This window comes from Molothrus ater, chromosome 7 (assembly GCF_012460135.2).
Source record: "Molothrus ater isolate BHLD 08-10-18 breed brown headed cowbird chromosome 7, BPBGC_Mater_1.1, whole genome shotgun sequence".
Taxonomy (NCBI): Eukaryota; Metazoa; Chordata; class Aves; order Passeriformes; family Icteridae; genus Molothrus; species Molothrus ater.
Window position 1 is genome coordinate 5,239,033 of NC_050484.2, and position 13,487 is coordinate 5,252,519.

At 35.2% G+C, this 13,487-nt stretch overlaps 1 protein-coding gene across 5 annotated transcripts in view; it reads right to left on the reverse strand.

Moving 5' to 3' along the window:
* Positions 1-1,011: 1,011 nt before the first annotated feature.
* Positions 1,012-13,487, reverse strand: part of NCKAP1 (NCK associated protein 1) — a 53,287-nt gene continuing 40,811 nt past the window's right edge. For all 5 annotated transcript variants that reach the window (XM_036386394.2, XM_036386393.2, XM_036386392.2 and 2 more), the window contains 7 exons: positions 13,227-13,309; positions 12,680-12,760; positions 11,726-11,819; positions 10,086-10,202; positions 6,148-6,257; positions 3,299-3,388; positions 1,012-2,654 (listed from right to left, as the gene is read on the reverse strand). In XM_036386394.2, coding sequence (XP_036242287.1) covers positions 2,538-2,654; positions 3,299-3,388; positions 6,148-6,257; positions 10,086-10,202; positions 11,726-11,819; positions 12,680-12,760; positions 13,227-13,309 — 692 coding nt within the window. In that variant the 3' untranslated portion in view covers positions 1,012-2,537. The remainder of the gene's footprint in view (positions 2,655-3,298; positions 3,389-6,147; positions 6,258-10,085; positions 10,203-11,725; positions 11,820-12,679; positions 12,761-13,226; positions 13,310-13,487) is intronic.

Sequence of the window (13,487 nt, forward strand, 5' to 3'; positions counted from 1 at the left end):
AGCCCAGCCATCTGTGCTTCGTGCTCCAGGAATTACAAACACATTTTGTTTGTAATGGCACAAAAGGCCACCTGAGATGACTCCACATACAGTGGCAAGTGTTGAACTTACTAAGTTGTGGACATGGTCTTGCAGGCTCCAGAGGAAAAATTCCTTCTCTATCTTCCTTCCCAACAAACTTGGTTCACCAGGCTTGTGACAATTTGTGCAGTGCATGGACACAGGTTGCCTTGAGGAGTAGGCCTGAGGTGCTCTGCCTTCCATGAGCAGGCTGAACCCTAAACAGTCCTGTGGTTGCTCAGCTGAAAGCAGGAACAACAGAAATACAGCAAGAACAAAACAAGGAAACCCTTCCAGCCCTGCCCAAATCCAACCAACACATGGATGAGTCCACATGATTCTTCCCCAGCTTTTCCCTTGTGTGGTTTGTTCTGATCTTGCCTAAATTAAAAAGGAGTAGTGTAGTTAAAGAGGCATCACCTCAGGGATTTGTGTGCCAGACACATGGAAGGACTCCCACAGAAACTACCATGTCTAAAAGGTTCGTGCCTAAATCTAATCCAACTGTGTGAGAAGCAGCTTCTTGCAGAGATACTGAACTCATTACCTGTTTGTCAGTGATTACCTGTTCTCTAGATTTGGTTCACTAACACCACCGACAGCGGAAATCTGGGATCTGAGGCAAATGGACAGATACAATTGTTTTGTTAAAATATTAAAAGCACAAAAGTTATTTCTTAAACTTGAGTTTTTCAAGAATTCATCTTGAAAATAGGCATTGTTTTCCCACAAAAGGCTACATCAAAATCAAAATCTTAATTGAAATCAGAACATTTGAATGTATTAGACTATAAATATTACAGAGTAATATTTAAGAAATCATAAGTCTTGCATTCAACCTAATTACTTTATGAACAAACTTCTTCATTATGGTAGCAACTTAGCAATTTAAAAACACTTCCATAGTTATAACATAAAATGCATAATTAGGAAAAATATAGATGTACTGTCTTACTTCCTTAGGACAATTTTATTCCAGTACTTTTTTCCTCTGGACAGAGGAAGCTATTATAACTGAGCACACAACAGCTCTTTCATAACAGAAAAAGTTACCAGCATGCACAGAAGTTGCACCAAGAACAGGGGCTCTATACAATGTCCAGAGCCTGTTGAGGAACACACAGCTTTATACATCAGGGATTACAGAGCACAACCATCTGGTCAGCTTTCAGGCTAAATGAGCCCATGCTACCCTGCAAGGCCAATTTGCATGACTGATAAAAAAGGGACTATTATACATCTGTCTCAGTCATGCCTGATGTTACGGTTTTAGCAACATTCGCCCCTTCTAGGATTATTTCAAGTTTCATACTTTAACAATACACTTATTTCTATGGGTACAACTGGCATAGCTACATACTATATAAATGCTTTTCTTGCTTTATTATGTAAAAATAAGATTTAAAGGATAATGGCACTAAAGTGACATTTTTAACATTGTTTTTAATTCCTTCTTCCATCCTTTTACAAGATTCGCTATCGCAAAAGGCAAAAGGTGAAGGATTAAAAGAAGTCTTCACATAAAAGCTCTAAGGATTGATATTTAATGAACTGTGAGATGTAAATCAATGCACAACAGCACAGTTAAAGCTTAAAATACTAGGGTAACATTTATATTAAAAATAATTCACCTACAGATAATACAGTCTAGTGTTTATTGTATGTTATGGAAGGTACACTTGAATTTCAAAAATTTAAAACATATAAAAAGTGGTTAAGGGCTAACATTTTATCAATATATGATAAATGTGTAAGAATGTTTATTATACAGCAGGGTACAATGGTAGTGTTAATGCCAACAGGGCACCACAGAAGTTAGTTTAAAAAAAATTTCCACTATGCTTTATACAAACACCACCACTTGCAGTTGTTTAAGAGAATTGGGAGAGGATCACTGTCTGTAGGATAAGCAGTCCTATAACATTTTTAATGTTAGATAGTGTCATAGTACGTAGATTGGTGAACGTTTCAAAATAAAACTAGAAATGCTGTAATTACTTCACAGAAATGCACATCCAATATTTGTTTTCAATAAGAACAATAGGTACAAGTTTATAACTCTCCCTATTTGAAATAATTTACACACAGATGAAAGCTACTCTATGTAAAATAATCACTACATACATTTTTCTTCTGGGAAATAAACAAGCAATTTTTGTTTTGCATGATCAATATCAAAAAACATATAGCAGAAGTAGTATTTTTAAAACATAACTGGTGCTCTAAAGTTAAAAAAAAAAAATAAAGAAAGGAATGAGAAAAGAAATTTTCCGTAAGTGTGCAACCTAAAATCAACCAAGCTTATATTGTAGTACAACCATATTAAGAAACCACTGTTTAGGAATACAACTTTATGGAAAAAGTTTATAATTCACAAAACTGTTCATCAGGCCATAGAGTAAAATAGCTCCACAGTTTACAGATAAAACTGAGGCCACACAGATGCGTGCTATGTCTTATCTCCAGTAAGTAGATACTTAGGCAGAGGATGTAACACTTTGTTTGTAGACAGCATGGTATGCATTTCTCAGCAAGACATAAGGGAAACAAGACTCCAAGAGATCCATTGTCAGGAATGGAGACTCCTGCACAATCTGAAAAATACCAGAAACACAAGGTTTTGCAGAGCACCTTCTGCTGCCTGCTCCTGATAAGCTGTTTCATGTAGATCCTTCCAGCCTGCATCACATTACCACTCACATATTTCACAGTGAAAATAAATTGCACCAAGTTTATAGTAGTGCTTCTCCCTAGTATATGTATAGTATATTTTAGGGGATAGTATTTCCCCAGATACTATCTACTTATAATAAACTAAAGACACCTTGACATATAACTACAGTACAAACTAATATATGAAAAAACAACTTACAAAACCCCTTAAATTTAAACTCCCTACATTTAAACTCACTACTTCTCAAAATAAGTATTTTGCTTTCCTATATAAATATTTATCTTCTAAAAGATACTGAATACTGGGAGAAAAATCCTCTGAGCACAGAGGATTCTCTCCTATACACTCTGAACACTGTTTCTTAAATGTATGGTAAGTACTAAACAAACAGTGAAAATGATCTGAACATGGTGCTACAATGTTCCAAGCAATAAAGGATGATGGCAATAATATACGCATGTTGGGGGAATGAAAAAAAAATACTGACATGAGAATGCCAGGAATAACAACATGAAATTATTTCCACTGGTTTGTGAGCTACAAATAAAACACACAAATGCTCACCATGTCTAGTAGTAGGTAAACTGATTCTCGGTTTCTTGTAGTAGTTTTGTCTGTCTCCTGGCCAATCTTCAGTAGACTGGATGATGCAAGCTATACAAAATGAGTATTTCAAAGCAATAAATAAAACAAAGTATTGATGAGCTTCTGCTGTTTTGTTACACAAAGCCAATGGACTCTGCATTGTACTAATAATGACAAAGGAAATCAAGTAATCCTGAGCACATGAACCACCACTGGCCTTTAGTCTCAATGTGCCATACTGGCTTATTCCTAGCAGTGTTTAATAAATGACACATGCTATTTTAATATAAAAAGTAAATTAATTCATTGCAGAGAACTTTTTGTTGTAATCACTGCTTAGCAATTACGATGTTTCCTGAAATCAATGACAACTCCCAGGGGATCAAGATCTCACTTCTGTCCTTCCCAATATACACTTCAACTTACTGCATTTTTGTAATGTTTCAAGTGATAAAAATATTTATTGTTTGAAATTTTACCCATTTTACAACAGAAGTTTTGAAGAAATGTCATCTTAACTGTCAACAAATAATATTATATCAAAATACCTTCAGTATACACTCACTTCATGGTTACCAAACTGGGCCTGGATAAAAAAAATATTCATAGTAGCTGTAGTTATAGTTAGCATCTGTATCTTAGCCAGTTGTGTAAACTGGTGGTATGATTAAATATGGAGTAGAGACTAGAGAAGGTCAAGTCTTGTTATTCTCTAAAAAGGGGGGAAATTATGCCTATTGATTTTTGTATTTTTTTTTCTCTTATGTATTCTCTGTATTCTTTACACATGTATTTGGAGCTCTGTAGCCTGTTATTGTATTCTAGCTCATTTTCCCAGTACTTCTCCATGCCTTTTCCCCAGGCAGAAAGACAAAACTTATTCCAGAGCTCCAAGCCATGGGGGCACAAGGCCCCTGTGCTATCATGGCTCTTCCTGGCTACCAGGGTTGAGAACAACTCTTTGAGACACATTTTCATAAACAAAGGGCAGCTAGTACCAAGGGAGGGCTCCAGAGAAGGGGCTTGACCTGGTGAGGGGGATTGCATCACCACTTCTCCTCCTAATTGATGCTTTCTGTCAAATATGCTAATTTGCTAAAGTTGTAAAAACTGTATTCACCCTGTGTGGGTAGGCTTTTGGGGATATTCTTCCATAACTGCCCCTGGAGCTCCGATGGAGATCCACTTTTATATTACCTCCCATACCAATATTATCTCTAGGATGAAAATGGCATTGCCATAAGCAATCATGTTATCCTAGTTTTAGAAGATATGCTAGAAACTGCTAACATGTACTTGGGTATTTACAAGCTCAGGATCACAAAATATAGTAAAATATTTAATTTATAGATGCCTTGACACACCATGTATTCATGCCTTACAGAAATTTGAAAAAAACCCCTTCCAACTTTCAGATGAACAATCATCATTTTGGCCTTCACAACATTCCTAAAAAACACATTTACCAGAAAAGGATACTAAATTAAAATACTAACTTTAAAAATAGCTTTTTCACAACATTCTTCTTGAAAAAGCTGTCATGAATCAATTTTTCATCTGAAGTCAATATCTATACTTGAAAAGATACATAGTACATACTCATCAGCATTAAGGAACCTCCTAAGTTTTTTTCATATTTAACTAACTTGGACAGGAAAGCAGATCATCTTCAGCAGTAATTTCCTTCTCAAGAGAAATGTTTTTCTTTCAGACTAACAGTAAGTGTTAAAAAAGAAAGATTAACAAAATATCTGAACCATCAAGTCATAGTCTGTGCAGTAAAAGCAGTGGTCTGAAAGCAGTCCATAAACACTGAAAGAATGCAAACCTCATACCAGAAGTGTTTTTATCATATGAAACTATACTGGTTTTCTTCAACTGTCAAATGTATGCAACTTGATACAGCCATTTCTCTTTCATGTTTTACATCCAGCAGTTGCATTAGACAAGGTCAATGGCCATAGGGGTTTTTTCTGATTTACAAAATGCAATGGATTTCCACAAGTGAAAGATTCTTTTAAGGAAAAAAAAAAAAAAGAAAAATTGTTTCTGTGAACTTCTAGTTACAGAAAGTTACCTAAAATAAAGAGGGAGGGGCTTTTTCTCCACACATTTTAACACCAAACAGAGAAATCAAAACCCACTCAAAATCAATAATACATTTTTTAAATTAAAGTGATGCTGCTGTTTTAGCCTCTCCTATCAGTACGGCCTAATTCAGAGCCATTTAAAAAATTTTATTTCTACTCAAGCAGCACACCAAAATGTATTTAAAAACTGTCACCATGACCTAAAAACTTCTGATTTTTTTTTTCCTAAGCATCACTCAGGATTTCAGCAGCTTTCATCTTCAATCTACTCTGAGGCATAAAAAATTTCCTTTTCCCAACTACCCTGCAACATGTTGCTACCTGGCTGTTCATGTTTAAGAAGGGCAGGCATGTCAAAAGATACAACCCACAAGCCACTCTAAGTATCCACTACATCATGGGAAGAAGTCAGCTAGACAGAATTTTGATTTGATATGCATTGAACATTTTTTTTTCCACTCATGGGCCACACAATGTTTGAAATGGTATGTGCTAAAATACTAAAGATTGTACTGAAAAAAATTATGATACTTGCACTGATTTGCTCCTCTAACTTTCCAACATCACACAGAGGTGTTTATAAAGAACTAGTGCAAAATTCAATCTATGTACAGACTTGTATATAGAAACATATAGAAAATAGTCTGTTGTGCACCAAAAGCAGATTTCTATGAAATAAATTACATTGCATCCCAAATCAACAGTACATTTTAATAAATGGAATCAAGTTATACATACAGCCAAAAATTCTTTGAGACGGTCCTCAATGCTTCCCTTGTGGATGGTGAACAGAGCTGCAGCAATCTGATTGATAGCTTTTGCCAAGCAGTGAATGTTGTTGCAATGCCCTAAACAAAAAAAAAAAACATTCAAATCACCTCAGCACCATGTTGGAAAAGACAGTATTCTTTGGAAAATATCACCAAATACTAAAGAGACTTGTGACAATGAAAGGATGACTTTCAGCATCTTACACAATGGGAGAAAGGAACTCTTCCACACTGAACTTGCTATCAGGAAAGTCACCAGAATACAGCTCTGCTTCATCTCCTAATGGTCACAGCAACCTGAGAAACAACCTGGGGCTTTTAGAAATAAGGGATATATTGGAAGTCTATTTGGTTTCTACAAAACTTCAAAGTGTTAACACTTGTCTAGGCCAAAAAGACAGGATTTTCACAAGCTAACTGACTATATCCCCTTTGTGTAAATGAACATCTCATGCCCAGACAGTATCACTCAAAGAGATCTGCAGGTACTCAAGAACAAAGGTATTCTATTGCTGACTTTCATATGTAACATCTTGCCTAAAATTCACCCAGGCTTCAGAGCCCTGGAAGTGCTTAAATGACACCAGTTTTCACAGAGAGCAGAAGAACTCAGTAAACCTGATATTTATTCCAGGCAAATTAAGCAAATATACCACTTTAATACAGGATTAATGTACACATGGGCAAGTATCTTAGGCAAGTGTGAGCATATGAAAAGGAGGTGGCCTTTGAAGGAGTTAACAAGTACTCAAGCATGCTGATTCTTATTTTTTGACCATTGTTGAGCAATGAGCTCATCTTTTCATTCAGTCATTTACCATAACTCCAAGTTCATGCTTGAACAGTGAGGTCAGCTGGACCCCATCACTCCACATGAGAAAAATCCATTTTTTCTCCATGCACATCACGATTGTTACCTAAAATTACTTTTAGCTGTCATTTTATTGCCCAGTTTACTCAGTTCATACCTCTCTGCAGCTCTTCACTCCTATAATACCCTCCACAGCTTCACATGATATATAGATTTTCTCACCTCACTCTTCAGCCCCCCATCCAGGTGGTCTGTGAATTTGCTGACCTGTAGGTCCCAGAGAAGATCCCAGTGGATCTCCTTCAGCAGGGCCCCCAGATTTGATACTCCAATTTTGTCTCCTATTTTTACATGAACATCGGTCAAGAAAATATTTTCTGCTTAATTGTGATTCAAATATGTATTTGCCTTTGAAAAGGCTCATTTTATTCAAGAGATTTCATTTTTATGTCTCAGGCTGTAGAAAAAGCATCAACAAGGGAATTCAGCAAAAGAACTGCTGTGTTCCAATTCACAACAGGTTTCAAGTATTTAGAGAAGAGCTAGGGCTCTTGCAGACTAGTATTCTATTCTACCCTCTAGTTGACAAATCAGACCTCTAGCCTGGTATTTGACTAGCAGTTCAGATTCTGTACTGGAAACAAAAGTAAAGGTCTGTTAGACTTTGAGCCTTTATCTGGAACTAGTGGAAGAAACAGACTTCATCTTGAAGCAGACAGAGGGAATACAGACATTGCTACAGCTGTCCAAGCACTGTCTGTATCTGGGAGATATGTCTTGCCAGATTAGAAAGCTGAAACTCCTTCAAATCTGTGACTCGTTGATGGATTAATTCAGGATTTGTCCAGGGAATTTACTTCATAAAGCAGAATTTATTAAGTTCACATTCTGGAAATACCATTTATATTAAGTGTTTCAAGCCAGATGTTCTACAATAAGGGTAGAACACAAGAAAAAGTAGTATTATGCAAGGAAGGCAGGAATGACAAAGTCTGTTCTGTTTGTTCAGTTATTTTTGTAGAGTGAACATTTTTTATGTATACCTTTTGCTAGATTTTCCTCTCAATAAGAGCCCACTCAGTAAAAAATTATGTAATACACAGGCCATGTCTCACAGAACAACTTCTAATATGTTGGGCTTATTTGAGTGCAAGATGGAACTTCTCTCCAGTCACAGCTTCATGTCATCTATTAACTGTACTTCAAGAGCTCACTTTGAAACAAGGCTTTGCCTGACTTCATCTTAAGAGTTATTTAATGTAAATGAAACCACATAAACTGGAATATTTAAGCTACATGATATAAAACAGACACAAGATTATATGCTTATCTTCAACAGAAGAATTATCTGTTGTTTCAGCCTGCTAAAAACATGATAGTCATGTTTTTAGCAGGCTGAGGGTTTTGGGAAAAGAGGAAATTTGAAGAAGCCAAACCCACCTGAAATTTAACCTGCTGGAGAACCTCTAGCTAGCCTGACATTTTCTTAGCAATTAATTTGCAGAGGGGTAAATGTGAAAATATAAACACCAGTAAAACTTGTAGTTCAGCCCCCCTGGCAAGCCATGCAGGTTTTGAGACTCTATAGAGTTGCTAAGATCTTTTGAAGGAGAAACTGGTAGCAGGAAGTGCTCCCAGAAGATTTCTTTTACAAAACTATAGGTAATTTTTAAAGAGATGTGATCTTAAATATACATAAACAAGTTCATTTGGAATAAGTAAAGACAGTCAAACTGACAGTCTTCAAACAAGGAAGTTTCTACCCATGCACCTCATCAATCACATTAGATATTCCCTGCTCTCACCTATATTCCAAGATTTTTATTCAAGTGTCATGATTTGGAAAAAGTTTGCAAAGAGCAATAGAAATACTTCAAGAGCCCAAATAACAGAAGACAGCTCTGCAGGTTACAGATTGCTCTCCCCATTCATCAGAAAAACCTTTTAACTTGAAAATTCTTTCATTTTCAAAGCAATATTCAAGTTCTACTCATACATCAGATTTATCTAACATTTTAAGCAACTGGAGAAGTCCATGCTATCTGTTTTAAAATGAAACCAGAGTCAACAGATCCCTAATAATTCAAAACTGAAGAAAAGGCTGATTAATCCCATGTAAAACAACAATCTTGGGTCTCTAAAAATATGATTTGCACACTACATTAAGTGATACACAAAGATTTTTAAATTTTTGGTATTTTACTGGTACTTTCAATATTCAGATGCCAGTTTAACTTATTTTGTAAGTTACAATTTTGAGCAAATTAAAAATAATGCAAATTTCAAAACTAATTAGAAAAAACATCCATCCCAGAGAATGGAAGCAGTATAAACATGGTCTTTATGTGAGTCATGTTACACAGCACAAAGGAAATAGCTTGAACAGCCAAAAGGTGACTTTTGTGTGTGTTTGAACAATACTGTCTTTTTTCAACTTAAAAAAAGAAAGAAAACTGTGGATTACATGCAAAGAATTTTGTTGAGGCAAAGATTATTTTTTTTTAATAAGAAAGTTGAACTATTGTGTAGGAAATAATTCTGCTCACCACTTACACCTTCCAGATTGTGTTTCCAAAACTTTATGCTTGGCAATATGAACACAGCACATAAAATACAGAAAGGACACCTTGTATGACTGGCCCAAGGCCAATGTAAAGATTACTAAAACATTAATACTTACTAGAATATATTATATTAAATAGTGTCACGCTCATTAATGCAGCATGTGTGCTTGAATGATTCCACTTAAGGACAAGATTGCCCCCTGCAGTGTCTAAACGATTCTGAAAATTTCAAGTACCAAACTAATTTTTCATAGAAAGTTATCTCCGACAAGAGTTAAGTAAATGCTTTTTAAAGTACTTTAAGAAGAACTTGCCTGAATTAAGGCTAAATGCTTTTTAAATTTCTTCACTCTAATTAAATATAAATACATATTATATATATATATAATATTAATATATAAATATAATCTATATAAAAATATAAAATTGAATAGAATTCAATTAAATATTAAAGGTGAATGCATTCAAGACACTAACAGAACTATTGTGAAGACAGCATTCCCAGCAAATACTGAGCAGACTCTACATTACCTTCGATGGCAGGGCTGTACTGAGACATCACGTTGCTAGCCAAAGTGGGCAAGGACACAGCCACAAAGACCATTAGAAGGCAAGCAATTTTATATTCTTCTTCTGGACTAATGTTTTCTAAAAAACAAAAATAAGAAAGTTGTTTATTAATTAAAGAAGTTATCTTGAAATATTTCCTTTCAGCTGTAGGTAGATTAGAATGTAAATTGTTTGACCAAATTGAAATTTAAAGCAAAATCCAACAAAGTCAATGTTTGTATTGTGAAAAGAGGAATATTAATGTCAGTCTTGCCAAAAGAAACAGAGTAGAGCTGCAAAATATCCAATCTGTTATGTAGGAGAACAAAAAGAAGCCACTGCCATGCTATTGCTTCCCATGATTTAGTTACTAAGTCTTTAATATGATGAACACAATAGTAATCTTTTCATGCTGGTATAAAGCCAGTTATTGCTCTAAGAAGAGCTTCTCTTGCATCTCCCGTTGGCAAAAGAGCAGAAGGTGATGGTGCATTCTTGTCAATTTATGCTTAAAAAAATGGCAGCATCATCACACACATGCCTAAGATTAGTTTAAAAAAAGTCAGCCATTACTGACATGCAGAATTTATCTCTATAAAAACTGAATAAATGCAAAATATTTGTAACAATCAAAATACAGGATCATAAACCATTATGAGAATATACAGAAATTCTCTTTGTTGACCTAGCTTAAACATTTCATAGCTGTACCACAATGAAAATAATACATTTAAAATGGCATTTTAGATACCAGATACCTAACAATAATATACTTCTGTATATTATACATACAAGATAGAACAAATACACTTTGTGTTGCTTATTTTTTAAGTGCACAAAGAAATTGTGCTTGGGACTTAAATTCAAATATTGAATAGTATTTTCCCCTCTCAAAATAACTACAATTGAAGTAAGAAAAAACAACTTAGGTAGCATTTAAAATATTCATGGCCTCATTCTAACATCAACTATCCAGAACATACAAGGAGGAAAAAAAGTAATGAAATGCTCAGTAAGGAAGATAGGAAAAAAACCTGAAGACCATCAAAAAACACTTAGGAGTCTTAATTCATGTCTTTGAACATGCCAGAGTAAACAAAACTGAAAAGCTTAGGCAGCAGTGCCTAAAAGCAATGAAGAGGAAGTGTGACACATGTTAATTCTCTAACATGTTTATTTTACTGTTTTCCCTTGTAAACTTCATGTTAACACTTGTAGGATACACTGGCAACAAAATACTGTGAAATTCACAAGCTGCATTCAGCTCCTAATGCTTACTTAGCTGACAGATTTGTCACACATCTGTGCAACAGAACTGATCAAGCTGTTCACTAGACACTCTTATTGTCATGATTGCTGAATTACAGCAGTGTTCACCATTAAATTCCTTCTACATCTATCTGATACCCTTTTCTAGGTCAGCACATCCATTCATGAGTATTTGAAGAGATTCTCAAGCCAACACCAGCAAACAGAAGGCACAAGTAATTCATCCTCTTATGCCATTTATGAAGTTTATTGAAGGAAAACAAAGAAGTCAAGATATACAAGTTTCCTCCCAGCACTTTAAACACTTCTTTTCTCTTTTTAACATTTTTATGTTTGAAGCTGGAACTTCTTACCTGATTTTTGGGAAGACAGTGCTACTACCAAGGCAGGATCAATCTCACAAGGCAATCCAGCAGCTGATGACAGTTCATATACATTCATTGCCACCTGAGGACCAGAAGAAAGACAGCACTGAATGCTTTCATGTCAAGATGACGAAGCAAGTTTTTGCTGTCATGCTTAAAATGAGTTTGAGGCACTAAGGAATTTCAGAGATTTGGCAAATGTTAGACAGAGACTGTAGATTTTGTTTCTAACCTCCACTGAGCAGCTGTGTCTGTACTTTGTGCACCAGATGGTAATTTTGTTGTGTCAAGCCAAACAGAAGTCATATACTTGCCCACATTACCTCCAAAGCAACACCCTGACTTCCAATTAGCTGTTTCTACATCTTTCTTTAATGTGCAAAAGAAACTGACATATTTTCTATACCAGATCTAAAGCATAAGCCAATATCTAGAAATACAGCATTTTTAAACAAGCATTTCGCACAGTGCGTTTTCAAAAAATTTCAATTTAAGGTAAAAATCAGACTTGTCATTATTACATGCACAGAACTCCAACCACATAGACAGTGTTGAAATATTTTTTTTTTACTAGCTCCTAATGCTTACTTAGCTGACACAGTGTGGAGCAGCTCAGCATTCTTCCCCTTGTCTTGTTTTAACACTTGATAAATCTTGTTCTTAAGTCTATCAAAGTTCTCAAATGTGATCAGAGGCAGACAGAGACTTGTGCTTATTCTATCAATTGGTTGTGATTTTTTCCCCAGAACATTAAGAGGCTGCAAATCCACATTACTAAGCTCTTGGGGGGTAAAAAAAAAAAGAAAAAGAAAAAAAAGTAGAAAAAGGGTGTTCTTTTGTTCTTTGTGTCTGGATGTTCAACACTAAACATGAAAGTCTTGTTGCTTCCATATTTTCAGTAAACTCCAAAACTACTCTACCACCCTTTCAGCCAAACATTACCTTCATGTCAGTCTCTCTTGGAATGTGATCTTTGAAGTCCTCAATGGAACTTACAAGGAAAGGAATGTGGTAGGATAAGACCTAAAAGACACAAATACGCACAAAATGAGAAAAATTGCTTCCCATGTTCAATATGAGTTCGACACTACCATTATTTTACTGGGCTTATTTTCCTTTTTAATGGGTTTTATTTAATGCATTTGTATTTGTTTGAAGATTTAAGATATTAAAGTCTAATAAATGTTTGCAATAAAGAAGAGAAATAGAAGCCTTTAAAATGAGTAAACACAGAAAACATGATCTAAACTAAATGTGATGTTTTAATGTAACAGCTCTCTGAACAGTACTCAAAAAACAGATTCCCTCACCCCAAGTTGCAATTCCAAGTTCAGTTACAACTGAGTATTGCCATTTTACCCACATGCCATCAACCTTTTAAGAGGACAACGTTTTAAGCATTCCTCAACAGTTAAGGTTCAAATATCCTACAATTCCATTAAGTTAAATACAATGAAAATGATTCAGAACATATTCAGTTCTTTCTTACATCTCTAAGTGCTTCCTGTGCCAATGACCGAAAAGACAAGATAACTCCAATAATTGTCATTCTCTTCAAAACACTGTCAACAGCTGAAAAGAGAACAATGGACAAAGTGTTGAAGTTGACAAGATCAGTTTTTCAAAAAAGAGAAACAAAATAGTACACAAAATATTGAAAACAACAAGGTACTGAAACAAAGCCCTTCCTTAAAAGAGCCAAAATAACCAGAGCTAAAGCAGGTTTTTATAGCTGAATCCACAATGGGAT